This window comes from Parambassis ranga, chromosome 19 (genome assembly GCF_900634625.1).
Source record: "Parambassis ranga chromosome 19, fParRan2.1, whole genome shotgun sequence".
NCBI classification, from domain to species: domain Eukaryota; kingdom Metazoa; phylum Chordata; class Actinopteri; family Ambassidae; genus Parambassis; species Parambassis ranga.
The window spans coordinates 12,719,752-12,737,917 of NC_041039.1; the positions used below are offsets into that span (position 1 = coordinate 12,719,752).

Consider the following 18,166-nt stretch of genomic DNA (forward strand, 5'->3'; position numbering starts at 1 on the left):
AACAGAAACTTTCATGTCCTGCAGGAGAGCAACACAGCATTCAGGATCAGCACAGCATACAGGATCAGGCCAAACATGTCAGAAAACAGCTCAAGGTTCAACTTAAACTGGTTCTTTATTTGAAATATTTGTCTTTGGATACATGGCAAATACAAAAAGAAAGACAGAACAAAACTAATAAAAACATGTCACTTTTAACTTAAAGGTACTGTAAAAAGGTTCACTGTTAAACCATGAGCATGGTAACAAAAGTAAAATAAGAACATACACAAGGAAAAGAAAAGAGTTCAAAAGAGTATAATAAAATAGAAAAACAAATCTTCTAGATGTTTTAAGGCATCATCAGGCATTAGTCCAGCTAAGGGCAGAGCTGATAAGGCAAACTGGAACAGATGTAATTGTCTGTAGCATTAACAGTCAGCTGTTAATATTTCTGCACATATTTATAAGCTAATAAAATGAAAAATCCTTCATATGGTTTCTAAACAAAAGCTACATCTAACCTTCATTACATTTAAACATCTGCATTAGACCTTCTTACCTACAGTACAACAAACGTCATCTCTTTGCTGCTTCTAAACACTGATTATGCACACATTGTATCATGACAATTAGTTTGACATGTTTATGTCTTGGTAGTCATGTTTCATTAAGTGCTTTGTGCAAAACAGTTACAAGAATGTGTATCTTTCCTTCTCTACACAGTTGAGGAAACACAAGAACCAGGCGATGGCTGATGTGCTTTGTGTAACGGAGCAAACATAGTTCAGTAGATGGGGGCTGGCTTTCATTAACTCAAATGTGTTAGTAAACATAGGCACATTTAAAGAAAGGGATCTTTTCACTCTTTTTATCGCCTAACCTATCTTCTCCAGGAACAGGACACACTGTCAACAGTCAACATGGACACCAGCTGCTGCTCAACAACTGGCCAACGCAGGAAAAAATCTGTCCTTACTCATAGTGGTAACAAGCAGCCCAGGTTTCTTTTCATAAACAAAGCTACATCACATGTAACACACTCAAAGACTGTTTACAGCCAAATGTGGCTAAGCCTCCAAACAGAGGACAGAGGAACAGAATTTGGTAAAAAGGTGTTACAATGGTACTGTGAAGAAAAGAAAAATGCTCACATTTGGTACAGCAACTATAAAAACAAAAGGTCAGAGTTGAACATAAATTATATGTCAATGGAACCCTTCATATATTTTTAAACTTCTAAGAGTCTGCTCAGACATAGTGTGATATATGAAGGCATCCAGTCTTTGGATATTCATAGTGGCACTTGAAATAAATAGTGTAGTATTTAAAGAAGAGGACGCTAGTTGACACAGTGTGTTAGATTTCCTTTCATTCAGTTTAGATTATCCTCAGAATGCCATAAATATGACAAGATGAATTCAAGTGCCTTAAAGTTTCAGCATGCATGAAGGCTTGGTCTTTCACCTGTGTGGATTTCTTACCATCAGCAGGTTATTAGAAGAGACATGGCTGTCAAATGAGTAATCATTTAGCTCTTGAGTAAAAGTAACCTGTGTGTAAGTGAATACCACAGGAAATACAGCAAAGTAATGGTCAGTATCACAGCACACATGCAGGGAAATCTACATTACTGTGCTACACTGACTGACCAGCAGCTCGCTGTGCTAGAGGCACTCCGACAGTACTTCATGTTTGGATAAGGACGGATAGATCATTGGCGTGCAGGTGCACTCGTTGCTGCTGTTTTGACTGAGCTGGATCTTCAGCTTCTCCACTTCATAGTTGTGCAGAAATTCCTGGACCAGGTAACGTTCTCTCTTCACTCGAGCCCTCACATCAGATGGAACATCAGGAATCATCCAGGCAACAAAGAACTTGACCATGAACACAACGTGCTGTGGTGGAAGAAGACAGGACTGCTCAGCGAAACAAAGAAACTCTGCTTATGTGTTGTTATCTGAAAATGTGTGTGTGTGTGCGTGGGTGGGTGAAGTGGGCTGTTTGTTACATAGGCTAGGAATGTGAGTCTCAGTTCAAATAGTCAGTAACTGTTGGTGGTGCTGGTGGAAGGACAGAGGCCTGGTTTTACCTCCATGATAATGATGAAAGCCAGCTTGGCAGCCAAAATATGCCAGAACTGCATATTGTGGGAGTACTCCTTCTCATGCCCAGGAGGGTAGCGGTAATCACGATACCTACAGAGCCAGAGAATATAGGTTCCATTTTTAATTTCATCCAGATGTTTATACAGCCAGAAAAATGACTTCTCCCCCTTTTAATGTTTACTCTTTCTCTCTCTCTCACACACACACACCTGCATGTAGTATGGATGGAGCTGTTAAACCAGGAGGGATTCTCCTCTGCATCTGGCTTGTTTTCCAGTGGGATCTGAGAGATGTTAAATACCGACAGGCTGTTGTCTATGTAGCCTTTCATGGTCATCTCACCATCAGGCTGGTAGGCGTACATGTACACAAGCCGAGGCATCATATCAGAAGTGAAGGCTACAATGAACGCCTGGAAGCAATGAAAAGTAGTGACGTTAGTTGAGTTAGAAAAATGCGTCTTACTAAGTATTATTGAGCCTACTTACATTTGTGACAACAGAGAGTACGGCTATCCCACTGAGGATTTCTTCCCAGGCTCCTATGCTGTGCGCCTTAGCTGCTACAGGACGCCTGAACTGAGTTGTGAGCTTCCAGGCGTCCACTCTAATCTCAATAACATTGTTGATAAGAGCCAGGAGGGGGGCCAGGGGGAAGGAGGCGACGAACAACGTGATAAATCCAAACTGGATCACTGAGGTATGGAGAGGAGAGATGTTGGTGACAGAACAAGGGAAACAGCACCATCTGCAGGATGCTGGTGGTCAATTCTTCTCTCTATCATTTTATCCTGATAGACGATATATTATTGCTGATCCTGGTTCAGGTTGAGCTCTTGGCAAGGTCCTGATTCAAATTCAGTATTGGTAATGATTTGAACTCTGTTTAGGTGCCCACTATGAGCAGAAACTATCCACTACATTCTTGACTTACCCATTTCCAGGTACTCATCGAAAAGGCCCAGCTGTCCAAAGCTCTGCAGGTCGTGGTCCTGCTCCCAGCGGCTATAAATACTCTCTGGGTGGTTTCGTGCTTTCCTGCTTCCCCACCAGTTCATCAACCACCTGCAAGGGACGAGCGGGCAACAAAGAGCTTTCAGGTAAACCCCATGCTGCATTTAGGATGGAATTTTCTTATATGTGGGTTTTCAAATTCTCTGCAAAGTTTAGAAAAATATGGGGACTCCTGTGTTTATTATGATTTTGATTTTATTCAAATGTATTGTGTCAATGTATGTGTGTTATCAATTAAACGTATGTTTAGTGGTACAACTGTATGTTGTAGTGTGTGAATTTAACCCGTGTCTCTGATGTTTGTGTACTCACGGGACTAGAGCTTCCTGGATGTTTCCCCACACCTGTTTACCAGTCATCACTATCACCAGCTGAGTGGTCAACTCAATCAAACAGCCACCAGGGTCACACTGAATGCAGCCAGGTAGAAAGAGACCAAAGAAACACATGAAAACTGATGATGACTCACAAGCATAATTCTGAATATAGTAGGATCTGTTACCTCTTCATTCCTCAGTTTGCTCCACTTGCCAAACATATATTCATAATTTCCAGGATAGCCAACAAACTTGCCCTTGAAGAAAGCCACATAGAAACAGGAGGAGTAGTAGTTGACAAACTGGAAGAGGAACATCTTCACCGTCAGTTTGTTCTCATACTCTAGGTGGGTCTTCGGGATCTCTGTCAAACAGTAAAAGGATTAAAATACAATTTTCATTTCAGAAACATAAATCTTGTATCTCACTCTGGCTCTCACCCATATCAGTTATCCAAACAGCCACTCTTTCATACATGAGGTTGAGGATCATGATGATGACAAAGTTGATGCAAGAGGCAGTGACAGAGGTGGCCAATTGTGGAGTGATGTAGGGACCAACCACATCCAGCTGGGCGGTGGGACTGTCCTTCATGATGCTAGCAAAGGCAGCGTATACCGCCAGGCGGTACGCTATGACCCCAATAATGCAGGCAATGATCAATGAGATCTTGAGGACAGAGAAGACAGTGACAAAATGAAACACAACTGCACAATACAGAAAACCAGAAGACAGACAACACACAACAACACACATCACAGATGTACAAGCAAATAAGAGGGGTGATTGATAATGACATCAGTTACACAGCCCTCCAGCTCGAGAGGTTATGCAGAAAGTCAGTATTGTTTGTGGTATTTCTGTTGCAGGTAACTGGCAATTGTTAGCACAGTCTGAGAGCCTGATCCAGGATTTTTCTTTGGTATGTCACGTTGTGATGACTACAAGGAGCACAGTAGTTCCCTTTTTGACAGTAATGATGTTGGCATTGTTGTTGTAGATCATTTTCTGGAGGTCAATCATTCATGCTGTAAAGTAGGCTAGGCTTCTTCCTGGCATCATATAAAACAAAATTATCAATCACCCCAATCTGCAAGAAAAGCTATTTTACCCTATGTATCTGTTATGAGTAATTGTCATGCTTTGAAGTGTGCACACATGCCTCGTGAAAAGAAAGGTTCTCCAAATTTCTTAGTTATATTATAGGTCATTTATAAACTCAACAGGCACAATTTCAGGGCTTGTTTGTATTAGAGTTAGTAAAAATGTATCTGAGTGCCAAATAAACAAAGTGCCATGGACAAACATTCAGCATAAAGCTTCCAGTTCTCAAATATTGAGGAGAACTCAGTTTCTTTTATACACATTAGCCCTGGCACACAGCATTAGAATGACAATAAAAAGTACAAGGGAAGAGACAAGACTTCAAAGTATACCAAAAATACTATGCTCACCCACAACAGGACAGTGGCCCCAGACAGACATGTGCGTGCACACTTGCTTGTTATAGGTAAGTAAGGCTCCATTTCCTAAATCATAAGCAAGCAAAGCACAAACACAGGAGTCGGTTAACCTTGGTTATGTCCTGAAAAGAAAGCTCTAAAAGGCCAGGTTCCTTAATTAGCTCAATACTCACATGTGAGGCAGAGCTATAGTGTGTTGCCCAATCAGAACACATTGTGTGTGCTAGCATCAGCTTATGATTTCCCATGGTTTTGAAAACAAACCTCTTAAAAGAGCCATCACCGGACAAAAGAAGGAAACTCTTGCCTCTGAGTCTTTCCAGAAATGTTTAGACAAACAACACCACACTGAAAACCTCTTCCCCACCATACTGACATTCCACTTTGGGTGCCACCCTTACCCAGAGGATCACGGTGGCCCAGCACAGAAATATTTTCCCCAATAGATCTGTAGCAGTCCTGTGAAGAACCCACTCTGTTTCCTAGGGACGGGTGGGATGTGGTCATAGCAAATTATAGCAACCTGCTCATTTAACAAGTCTGTGTATGTCTTAATTGCAATACTACCAATTTAGCTCAACGGTACTCTCAATCAGAGTCTCCATTGAAACCAGCTTTTTAATTCAGGACATGGTCTAATAAGTACATGGAACCAGTCCATATTGATACCTTAATGTGTAATCCAGTCCTAACATTCAGTAAATTTGTCTGTTGGAAGCAACGCAGTCTAACAGCTGAATATTAGATCAGTATCATACATTAGTGTTTCATGAGCACACAAACACCTGAGTGATGCGGTTCAGCTTGCGGTCGGTGCACTTGGTCTCATATTCTGGCCGAAGTTGCAGCTGCTGTTGCTCCTCCTCAAAGTCGACCAGATCCCACTCGTACTCGAGACGAGCCTGTCGCCTCTTCCAGAACTCCAGGAACAGCGTCACTGTAGAGGCACAGGCGTGCTCAGCATATCATATCAAAATTATGATTTGTTTACTCTAATTTTTATTTAATCTGCATTAAATGTTTAGTTTTTAAATGCCATTTTCACTGCTTTGACAGCTCTACTATGCTGTCTGTGGCTACAGATTCAGACCACAGCAAACAAAAGCAGCAAAATGCTGAATTTGAGTGAGTCAGTCCTTTAAATACAAAGTCAATGCTCCCACTAGGTGGTGCACTAGGTATAAATACAAAATGTTGCGAGTGGACTTTTCTTACCCCAAATCCCCATGAATATGGCAAAGAACACTGTTCCCACATTGTCAAATAGGTGTGATTGCTGAAAGAAGAAAGAAATTTGTTGACATTTAGCTGCAACCACTCACATATTGTGGGTAGAACATGAATCATGCTCAGCAAAAATTACTCACCCATGAGGAGTTGCATGTTGTATTAAGCTTCCAGTAGCTACACTTTTTGTCACAAAGTGGACACATGACAATGTTTCCTCCGATTGTGTCATTGCATATATCTTTACTGTGGGGAATGCTCAGGTTAGTTTATAATAAGCTCAGACTAAACAAACAGGTCAATATACACTGAAAGACATACCTCCACTGGTTGTCATCATAGGTGAGGAATCCATGAACAAAACAAATTGTTCCTACAACTGCAGCAAACAGCAGCATCTCAGTGTAGAAACCCAGCCATGCAAAATAAATGCCTATCTTCTCCCCATAATACTTTCTGTTAAAGGGAAACACAGCACAATTCTTGCTTTAATTCTGCAGCCAGCTTAATGTTGAGTAAATATACAACAGATAAGAGTCCTGAGGTCTTACCTTATGAGGTTGAGGGGCTGCTCTTTGAAGAAAGAGAAGAATCCGGCCCAGTATTTGTAGAGATTGTATCTCTCGCTTTCACAGCTAGCGTCCTTTGATTTTGTCCAGTATCTAGACTGCAGGCACACAGAATATGGCGTTCACTCTTATGCCTTGTAATGGTAAAATGAAATGCCAAAGGTTGACCACAAGAGTCTCACATCATGCAGAGGGAAGGCAGCAGTATAGGTGCCATTGTTGAGCAACCTCTTGATTCCTTTCTTATCTTTATCTCCACATTCATCCTTGATGTATGAACACCGTGATAGTATGTAGTAGACCTGAAAAAGATAAAAACAAAAGTTGTAGTTCAGTATGTATTATTTTCTTTCAATTAAAGAATCCTCAGTTTTACAATAGTTGAAGTTGTCGTACTCATGTTGAAACAATTTAACGTCCCAAACAAGACAATCATGGCTCAATGATGCTTACTATCCTGTTGCGAGTGGAAGGAGGGAAGAACGTGTCTTTGTCATCGATAAGGAAGAAGTCAGACTTGCTCTTGTTGAAGGGGGCTGTAAAATAGTCTGGCTCAGGGTGCATGATGTCCTCTGGCAGGCGAAAAGGTGTGGTAAGCCAGTTCATGGGGATCTCGCTGTGTTCCGGGATGTCATTGGCCTTGAAGGGAACCTTGATCTTCAGTACGTCAGCATATGTGGCCAGTACTTCCCACGGAGCGTGGATCTTCACAAAATAGGTCTTTCCATCTTCTGACTCCTGATGATGACAGTCAGCAGAGTATTCATATGCACTACAATGTGGGTATGGGCCCTCATTCATAAACCATAAAACTACTTTGGTGATAAAAACATCCTTAAAAACTCTCAGAGAAAATAGCAGAATGGTGATATGATGTTATGTCAGAAATCAGAAACAGTAGGTCCTCACTAATTTATCTTCTGTCTCCAGTTCCAAGCCGACTTTCTCCAAATTGGCCTCATACACTTTCCTCCTCTCCTGAAGAAGTACAAGAAGAACACACAGAAGAATTCAATCAAAAAAATGTGTAGAGGAGTTTCATACCTGGATGGCAAACACATTTCTTCTGTTCAGACAAAACTCAATTATTGATTGCTGCTGCAAATGATCGTTACTCGGTGATCAGGAAAAGTAATGGTCCAGTCTCTCTAATTATTGTTAAGTTTTGATGTGCATGTTAGGAAGCCAATTTGATCTCTTTTATCTAGGAACTACTTGAAATCAAAATGAAATGAGTACATTTAGGTATATTAAACCAATTAATTAGTAAAGAGTATACTAATTATACTCTTTACAGTTCAAACAGGTAGTGAAAGTAAGTTGTGATAGAGCGCTACTAGGACAAAATCTACCATATGGAATGTTTTTAAATACAAAACAAGTGTCATTGCAGCAAAAGAAAAATCCTTGTTAGATAAGCTGACGAATGTGACAACACATGTGGATAATACACAGGAGCTGCCCTCCTATTTGACCGTTCCTAGTACAACAGAAAAAATTAGTGATTTCCTGAATATGCCAGAAGGCTGACTGTTGAGTCACTGACTGAGGCAAAATGTGAGACATCCTTATAGGTCAGGAGAGGTAACACTAAGCTGTGAAGGTTCACATCTCAGCATGAAACACAAACAATCTTTCAGCACCGCACAGCTGATAAAACTGACTTGCAACATAAAGATGTCTGGTCTCAGACGGAATGAGAAGTTAATTTACATATAAACTGAGCTACAGAGTGGTTCTTCATGTGAGAGTCACTTTTTAGAAAGTGTCTAGTAAGGATTACAGATGCATACTGAGAATAAAAGTTTGTCTAACTTTATCAGTGTTGTGGTATTCAGGGTATGCTGCTGACACACAAGGAACTTCAAGGATATCCTTTATGAGCCTGGTCTTACCGATAAAAGCACAAAGTGGAAATAACATTAGCGTTTCATTCTAAGATCACTTCTGGCCACAGCAATCAGGAAAAAAGTCATTTGTATATGCTGCACCCAGAGGTTACTTTTTACCTGTTTCCTCTCGCCATCTTTATCATCGTCATAGGACAGGACGAAGTCAATCCTGCGCACTCCGTCACGGAAGAAGACAGAGTCTTTGCTGTGTTGTTGTTTGTCAATCTATAATAAGATAACAGAGAGGTGACATTTTAACATACACACAGGAAGGTTATAGTATCAACAGGTCTTTGGATGCATTCACCACAGCAGGCCGACAGTCAAACAGTGCATCTGGTTGACCTAAAGAACAAGGCCTCCACACCACACCACATCACACACTCAACTATTTGTCTGAAACAAAAATACTGATTATCATATTTTTGTGTCCGCTGTGTTATAATGCTCATATCCCCTTTGAGAAATATGCTTTTAAAGAATAATAACCAAAACTTATCTAACAATTCCAACACTACTTCACTTTATACGCCTATGACTTTACTGTAAATCCTGGAGTTCACAGAGAATAAGCATTGGTGGCTGAAGAAATTCCAAGCATGTGCCTCAGCTAATGCTAGCCCTGCAGAGACCATCTCTGCAGTGGCTGCAGGGCTGACTGCACAGGAATGCTTTAAGGGAGAAGGCTGTCGGTGCTGCTTCAGCTGTTCAGAATACTAAAAATAGCTGTGTACAATGTATTTTCCATACACCTTACAATAGTAGACACCTACACAGGACAGCACAGAGAGAGCAAAAACATCCCTCCCAGCTGTATTATGACTACTGTGCACTCATTCTGACAGTTTGCCGTGTCCATCAGCTCAAAGCTGTGGGGGAAGGGAGTAAAAGGAAGTGCACTTTACCTCCATGGTCACTCCCTTTCTGGTTATGATGCATCAGTAGAATAGCTGGCTGCACGATTAAAGCATAATTGCCTTTCTCCAGGAAGCTGAGTCTTGCCTCCCTCACGTTCCCTCCACTTATCTCTGCCCAGATGATATCCAACCAGTATGCTCCCCTACCAGGACAAGCCGTTACATGCTTAGTCATTCAGACTAGCAAAAAGCTAGAGGGAAGCTCAGGAGATGACATCAGCACGGGGGCAGCATAGCTGCTGCCAGCTAGCTAATTTAATAAGTGCACAGCAGCATTGGAAAAGAGGAGGTAACATCAGTGTGTACAACAGTCCTCAAACATGCTGCCTTACAGTTCAAATGTCAGTTAAACCTCAGCTCAAAAGCAAAATGATGACATCAAGATATCTTCTCCACAATGACAGCTAAGAACTGATAACACAAGTTTGACTTGACTGTGTGAAACAAAACAGTTAAATATGAACACCTAACTACAACAAAACACACATGTAAACCATCTCAGATACAAAGGCAGGATATTGTGTGAGCAACACAGCTGCTTCTCACTTCTACAGCTATAACACTTGTCTGTGTTTCAACATTTTCACAGTTCTCCAAGTCCAAATTCTACATACTAACTATTGGTCTGCATCATCTCCCAGAGCAGACTGGACCATGTTGGCTGTGCCAAGGTAGATGCTTTCTTTAACTGGGCCATCATTGCACAGCAGAAACTCTCTGTAATTTGCAATAATTACAGATCAGCCATATGGAATCAGTGCATCTGCTGGGACCTGCCTCTGCTCAGAGAGGCTGGCAGCAGCCACAGATTTCTATACATTAACTAACTACTGTACCCCCTAACTACTGGGCGTTTCAACATGTGCACGCCTTTTATCTTATTTAAGGAGGGTAAATGTGGAACATGGTGTAACCTAAGCAAGTTTCAGGGAGGGGATCTTTTGAATATTGCTTTCCAGACTTTTTAAATGTAATAAGTGATGGATTATTGACTGGTCACCTGAAAGGAAATGTCCTCAAAGTAAGTAAATGGTGGTTGCTGTGTGACTGCTATGTGTCTTTACTGCATGCAATCAATTTTTATATCCTCAAATTAATTCTAAACACGGAGAGAATTTTCTTCTACATCTCCAGCTGGTTGTAGAAAATTACATCTGGTTTAGTGAAATCCTTCAGCAGTGCAGAAACATGTTGAAAACAAGCAGTTGAGACTTAAAAAAAAACACCCATATTCCCACATTTTCAAGGAGGAGGACTACAGAGATCCCCAGTGATTACAGAGACTATTTATACATGTGTGCAGCTTTTTAAAACTCCATGATGTGAACTTACTCTAAGTTAAATCGTAGTCTTTAGTATGAAGAGGCCAAATTACTGGAAAAATAGTTTTTACCTTGAAGAGTGGCTGCCTTAAAAGGGTCATGATTACACTTTTCATTAAAATGGGTTACACACTGTTTAAATAGGACCACATTTAGAGATTTAAAAGACCGGGGCTATAGTACAGTATGTGGTTAGCCACAGCACAGTTCAGTCCTGTCATGAGCAAAGGGCAGGGCCATGATTACAGTACTGACAAGTACTATGTACAGCACATGTGAAAAGCTGCATGTATGTGTACATGTGTGCACCTTCTAATTAAGTTATAACACCAGCAGACTGTTGCTTTCTCCTCAGTGAAGCAGACAATTATCAAAGGTGAGAACAAGGCAAGTGAACAGCCTATTTTAACGAACCACACAGCAAAACATAGTTACTTATGCTAGCATGTTTCCATTACCCTCTGTAGAAGGAAAACATGCTTTCCAAAAGCCAGCATCAGTGCTCTACTAAGAAATGTTTATCGATTCCCCTGATCTAAGCATTACCTGATGCTGGGGAAAAAATCTAACAAACATATTCTTCAATAAGGACAGAACGACTGACAGGCAGGCAGACATATGCGCAGGGCTGCATCACATCACAAGCCTGTTTTACCATGCCATACCCTGGAACGAAACTTCAGGAATAGTGCCCGCTTTCTCGAAAGCTGTGGAGGAACCAAGTGGAAAGTGAGAAAAAGGCTAGCAACACGACAGATTCATCATTGTACAGCCAAAACTGTAGCAGCGGCATGACAGAGAAAATCAACATAGAGCAAGACCACAGATACTCTATGCTTGCATTATAACACATTGTTCCAGTTATTATTATTATTATATCCATAAACAGTCAGCCAAAATCACAACCAGATCAGTTAAAGGTCTAAGTTCAGAGATGATGTAAGATGACACAAACACTGACACATCAGCAGCATGCAACTGCAACCCTGGCTGCTCTCTTACCCCAGTCAAAGCATTGATTCGCTCTAAGGTCTGACTTTCATACTGTGGACTGTCACTGCGGTCAGATGGAGCCAGGGAGGCCTGACTGGTGTTGAGAGACTCACAGGTCTCTAGACACACATCAGGCGGTAAAGGGAACTTTAAGTACAGTATGAAAAGGGGGAAAGTAGAGGAGCATTAGAATGACCCCTCATGACATTTGCAGTATGTGTCCTATAGCATTAATTACCAGCTTAAATCTAGGCAAAACTGAGCTTATTAAAATAAATCAGCACACTTTAGTGGGTGGGTGTACAAAAACAGAAAAAATAAGGAAGGATGTCTAAATTAAGATTATTACTGTTACACAATGAACTTCCTGCAACACTGATAATGTCAAACATTTTTTCATGGATTGGTCTAACAAGAACATGTTTTGTCTATTTCAGTAGCTGGTGTAAACTCTGATCAGCACAAAACAACAAAAAGAAAAAGCTATTCAGAATCTATTAAGAACTAGTTGCTTTAGGGAACCACCTTATACAAAGATACTGTATGAGTGTAAGCTTTTTTTTTTGCAGTGTAGTTTGTTGTTTACCGATGATTGCTGGAAGGATCCTGTGCTGGATGAAGCATGTTGGTGATAGCCATTTATATCATCTGCAAAACAATAACACAAACTTTTAAAAATGGATTAAATCATTGTTAAAGATCAATAACAAGCAGCACAGTAAATCTCAAACAAGCAGATTGGTAGCAGCAAAGCTTCAGGCCTATAAACAGCTGCCTGAGTAAAGAAGGGGGCACTGACAGCCAGCCAGTGTTGTGGTCTATTTTTACACAGCGTGGCAACGGCAGCAGCCAGGATAGCTTAACTGTGGTAGAAGTCACAGTGAAAGAATATACACAGCCATGTTGCTGTGAATGTACAGAAACAGGTGTGTCGGCAGGAAACAAGACTGAGCAGACTGATAAACCCCCTGAAGTGTTTGAAAATGAAAGCCATCTGCGTGATGAACTAACGCGCCAAAATTGTGCTTTTGCCTGTCAAATACAACTACAAAGTACATTCACGGAAAAGATTTACATAAACAAATTGCAAGGCGCAGAGAAAGGCAGGACAGACATGAAGCACTGGAAACACTGCTATTACTAAAAAAATAAAGCAAAAGTCTTTGGCCTATGTGTTGTGTTGAAATAGAAATGTCCTACAGTAATTGACGGTTTGACTGAAGTTATATTTAGTCTGGACTCAACACAGAAAACAAGCTTAGAGACCTGAAACAAGCACCCAAACCTTTTGTCAACATTATTACACACCATGTAATTAAATAACTGTATCATTATAAAGCTGTATGTATGTATGTAACATTTTTGTCATACATGTTATTGACTTTAATTTATACCTATATATTTCTTTGCAGCATATGTGCATGTCTGTTAAACAGCTAAGCATATTTTTGCACAGTTGGACACAGTATTGGATGCAATTTTAACCAGTCAGCAATGCCAGGAGTCTTTTCCCAAGTAGCTTCTACAGTTAAAGCTTTGTTCAAGAGTGAGCAGCTGATCACAGTGGAAATGCCACAAGGCAGCTTTTGTATCACTTTTTTTTATAACCCACAGCAACCGAACAGACTTCAGAGAGCAAGCCTCGAGTACATCTATTATTTGCCAAATTATTATTTTACAACTTGGTAATACTGCTGAAAGAGCAGCAACTATTGTTGACTATGAATACAGAAGCAACAAATACATCTGCCTTATTGAAATTGGTAATTTTGAGTTAAGAATTTTACATTTTGGAATTCTTTAGCTGTGCTGAATGCACTGCTCACCTCACAACAAACTGCTACATACTGCACGTGAACATTGTGGGTATATTTGTCATATTTCCTGGAAAAAGAAGACAGTAGTCACACAATATGTTGCAGAGTGCACACAGCTCACTAAGGATCAGTGTTAATGCAATGGCAAGTCTGAACTGCATGATCATGATAAGCATGAAAGTACTCAACATGGTCCAAAAAGAGTCTGCAAGCAAGCTGTGGAGATGATCTGCACTTCTGTATTAAGATAACGACTAGATGTGGTGAAGGGCACACTTTCCACTGTTCTCTCAACACACTAAAAACAACAAGGTAATAGTAACTCTCATTTCAGTCTCAGCTGAAGCTCTCAGTGCTGCAGATGAAACACTACACTACATCGAATCACACTGATGCAGGCTGCCAGAGGGCATCCAGGCTGATTCACTTTTCAGCACCAATACACATTTTCAGCCATAAATGGTTAAACACAGTCCTCTGTGTTTAGAATTCACATTTAGCCAGGAACAGAGGGATGTGGGGTTTGTGCTAGTGGCTGTAGCGGCTGTCTAGAGATGACAAAGTGTTTCCAGTAAGTAGGCCAGCTGTCATGGCCTGGCTGGCTGTAGTGTAAGTCACTGCTGCCATTGTAAAAAAAGAGAAGAAAAAGAGTGCAGCCTGGTTAGGGCGTACAGAGGAAATGAGCAGGGCGTATACATTTAAGTAGATGAGTACTAGTTAATAGTTATGAACATTTTTTTAATGTGTCCTCTGTTTATGTATAGGCTGTGCAGGTTATTTTAGTGGCAAAGTGTACACTATAATTTGTCAGTAATTTTGTCCTAAAAGTAAATATAATGTGCTGTTTATTTAAAATGAGAAACAGGGTTGTTCGAGACATTTACAGGTTCTTAAGTAAGATTACCTAAAGGGGGGTAGACTGAATTTGGTAAACCCCTGAAAGTTCAACCCAAAGTTATTTCAAGGCTGTATAGTTTGAGAAACGTAACAGTGAACCTACTAACTTAAGAACTGATGCTATTCTGAAACAATTCTGAAACATTTAGAAATGTATTTTTACATGAATCCGCAGTGAGGACAGGCTGACCTGTCTGTGGCTCTCCGCTACTCACCGTTGAAGGAGTATGTCGGGCTCATCTCAATTAAACTGTCTCCTCCCGTTTTACCCGTGATTCGGTGCATGTTGAAATTCTGTGCGAGTCGGTCCCCGCCGGGTCCAATATCTCCTGAGCCAAGCAGGTTCTGTTACACGTTTTCCCCCTTTGAAACTCCCCAACCTCACGGTCCGTCCTCTGTGGCTAGCCAACTAGTTGCCTCTCCAGACTCCTTCACCCACTAAACGCTGCATCACTCCAGCCTAGAGGGAGGTTCATGAGGGGAGTGTCACCACACACACACACCACAGACCAATAATCTGAGCTTGAGGTAAACAGACACTGTACCTAAATGGCCACATATGTATGTAAACTGAACGGTAGGTAGTTTACATTTTAAAAGTTAACAAGCTAATGTGCGCAGAAAGCAAATTATAAGCTAGCGTTTGCATAAAACCTTATCCTCCATTGTGTATTAACTTAACACCACTGTAAGTTTAGGGTTGCCTTAAAGTTTCACTTACCAAAAGCTAATAAAGGAAAGAAAATATCGTTAATTTACGTTTTAAACAACGTACTTGCTAGTTACTAATCTGCTAGCTACTTTTTTTCATTTCTTTTACGGCTAGCAGTCTGTAAATTATGAGACACCTTCCAGCCAATCAGAATCGAGGCGTGGTTTGATGACGTATGATAATAGTTTTAGAAAAAAATTTCAACGTGGAGTGTTGATTTATTATGAACATTTTACTACAATAATTTATTTTGAGGAAAAAGCACGTGAACCGGAAGTAGTTCTAAAAGTTCTTTCTGGAAGAGTTTTTTTTAAAATAAACTTTATTAGAACTTGAACAAAAAGGAACAGTGCCAGGGGGTTACATATACAAACATTATTTTTACAATGAGAATTATACAAAAATATTGTATAGAGCACAATAACGTAAAGTCTTTATAGCTTTCAAATTATGAGATTTTTCTATAGTTTTGGTGTACTGTTTGGCCTCATTCCTAAATGCAACAAAAAGGTTTTTGATTTGTGTAACGACATTTGTGAATATACCATTCGACGTATGATAATAGTCTGCGTCCGAAATATGACCCTAGTGCTGTCCGAGGTCTGACCCCATATAGGGCCCTGTATCCTATAATGCATTATGAAAACTAACCCTGCGAGAAGGACAGGAGCAAATGTAATGGTCCGTTTAAGGAATGTAACGTGACCCGTTGTGTTTGTTTCATTAATGTTTGCCATATAACGTGTATTGGGCTATAACGGCACAAATTATAATTGCTAGCAACGGAGTTTGTTTAGCCGGCAGAGATTGGCGCGTTTTATATGCGACAGCAATGACGTATTTAAAGGCGACACAAAATGACGATGGTGCCCTACATTGAACTTCTCTTATGGGGAGTAGGGTTTGATTTCAGATTTTTATTTTACTAAATTGATTTTGCTTAATTTATTCATTTAATGTATTATTCATTTTGTGGTCATTGCTGTTCTTGCAAATTGATTAGTTATTTATTCATTAGAAGTAAAATGTTGATAAATTGTGGTACAGATGTGATGTGAGTAATAAAGACAACCTTTATTACACTTGAGAAAACATTAGCTCCGAAGTAAACACAAAGCGTTTACACACTTTGGTGTACAAAGATGGCAGCAGGGATTTGGTTATCTCTTGTCATCCTCTGTTGTCAGTGTTCCCTTGGATACTTCATTTGTTTGACAAAATATCCAGAGTGCATTTCCAAGAACACGTACAAATCAACTGGGACTCTTGCCCTTGCAGAACCTTAATGATCCTTAAAGTGAATCACTTGTAACAATGCTTAGAGAATAAAATGTTTTTTTCAACATCTGGCTATATAAAAACAAACCTCTTCACCAGTAGGATGTTTAGTTTAGATTTGTTTAGAGCAGCATGTTTGGCATGTCTTCCTGCTCAGGCACATGGCTGTATGTCTCTACACGGAGTTCAGGAAAGGGTCTCCCTACAGTTTGCTGCTACTCCTCCCTCCACTCTGGGTATGTTTAGTTGGAGCAGCCCTGTCTGTCACCCTTCAAGTGGTTTAAACAGTCCTGTGGGTGTAATTATGTTATCCTCCTCTGTGGGTGTGGCTGAGTACAGAAATACAGCTGCTTATTTTAGTGACCACTTTTTCTCCAGCCTCATATCTCCTCCTCTCCCTGAGATGTGGGTCTTCTTGGGTGAGCACTGCCTTAGGTTTCTAAGACTAATGGCAAAAGTTATCTTTATAATAACAAGGCACAGAGGACCACCCATTTGACACATGTCTTTTTTTACAGGCAGAAGGACAGGGCACAGAAATAGGTCCTACATGGGAATCACATGTAAGATATTCGACATATAGGCTCTTCAACTCCTCCCTGTGAGCAGGACCTGTGCCAAGTGTTAAGCCACTTACATATCTTCTTGATAGCTATCTATAATAAAAGAGCTATACTATTTGATTTCTTTTCGTATATTTGGTCACTCGTAGCTTAATGTTAGGAATAAAACCCAAAATATCAACTGGTAATCACTCAAGTGCTTTTATTCTTGTAAGGAGCAGTCACATACACAGACAGAAGTCTCTTAAGGAATGCTCAAGGTCTTTGCTATCTGACAGTCATAACAGCTCCATACACAGTATGAAAGGTCACGGGAGCATAGGCATAGTCACAACAGTAATTTAGGATGAGGCTAAAAGTTTATAAGGACATTAAACTTCACATGTATTGAATTTAAGAATCTAAAGAAATCGCCAACACTTAATTTTAGGCTGTCATTGGTAGTGAGATAGATAGATAAGATACTTTATTGATCTCCAGGGGGAGATTCAGTATCCAATGTGCAAATGTGTCAAATGAGCATAGATAAAAGGAAAGTATGAGAGCAGAGATATGAATGTGCAAATGTCTGTCAGTAATGTGCAACAGTTGCAATGTCTGTGTGAGTGCAGAGAGCTGTTGAGTGTCCATAATGTGCAGAAACAGATAAGCAGTGCAGTCCATGGTATGCCCTTCAGCCTAAAAGCCCATCAGCAGCTGCCTAGTTCAAGCGAACAAGTGAACCATAACAGCCAAATCAATGCTCCAAAAATAATATAAAATTAAACAAGGAGATAGATTTTGCTGTCTTGGCCATCATGGGAAAAATAAGACAACAGGTAAGATGGGTAAGTAAAAATATAGGTACATTTTTTATTGATTATTTATTGTCTGTGCCTTTTACTTTAAGCAATTGTTTTTTTATTCGGGCAGTTTCGGTCCTTTATATATGATTGTGATTTCTTGATATTTAATTTAATGACTAAAGACGTTATGTCGTGCGTGTGTGAGAGAGAGAGAGAGAGAGACAGAGAGAGAGGGAGGGAGGGAGGGAGGGATGGGTCAATGTGTTGTAGTCAGTGTGTTTGCTGCCATCTAGCGGTGGATTGGCATAAGTCTG

The 18,166-nt window shown here is 40.3% G+C and overlaps 1 protein-coding gene across 3 annotated transcripts; it reads right to left on the bottom strand.

Moving 5' to 3' along the window:
* Positions 1 to 96: 96 nt before the first annotated feature.
* Positions 97 to 14,979, bottom strand: ano5a (anoctamin 5a). 3 transcript variants are annotated; one of them, XM_028429985.1, is made up of 22 exons: positions 14,730 to 14,979; positions 12,387 to 12,448; positions 11,810 to 11,947; positions 11,473 to 11,514; positions 8,686 to 8,793; positions 7,586 to 7,654; positions 7,130 to 7,414; positions 6,859 to 6,978; positions 6,659 to 6,774; positions 6,429 to 6,563; positions 6,248 to 6,353; positions 6,096 to 6,156; positions 5,666 to 5,817; positions 4,872 to 4,946; positions 3,858 to 4,086; positions 3,603 to 3,781; positions 3,413 to 3,510; positions 3,021 to 3,151; positions 2,576 to 2,781; positions 2,297 to 2,499; positions 2,072 to 2,177; positions 97 to 1,877 (listed from the first exon to the last, which is right to left on the bottom strand). In XM_028429985.1, exons 1-22 carry the CDS (start codon positions 14,797 to 14,799, stop codon positions 1,647 to 1,649), a joined length of 2,922 nt encoding a protein of 973 aa, XP_028285786.1. In that variant the 5' UTR covers positions 14,800 to 14,979; the 3' UTR covers positions 97 to 1,646. The 3 variants fall into 3 exon arrangements, with proteins under 3 accessions (XP_028285786.1, XP_028285785.1, XP_028285787.1); XM_028429984.1 differs by lacking the exon at positions 4,872 to 4,946 and adding an exon at positions 5,282 to 5,362; XM_028429986.1 differs by lacking the exons at positions 11,473 to 11,514; positions 11,810 to 11,947.
* Positions 14,980 to 18,166: the final 3,187 nt, after the last annotated feature.

Coding starts and splice junctions, on each gene's coding strand:
- ano5a (XM_028429984.1), bottom strand. CDS start 14,799: ATGCACCGAATCACGGGTAAAACGGGAGGAGACAGTTTAATTGAGATG. Junction 12,449..14,729: donor CCCGACATACTCCTTCAACG/GTGAGTAGCGGA, acceptor ATTGTTTTGCAG/ATGATATAAATGGCTATCAC. Junction 7,415..7,585: donor TGGAGACAGAAGATAAATTA/GTGAGGACCTAC, acceptor TGTCATCATCAG/GAGTCAGAAGATGGAAAGAC.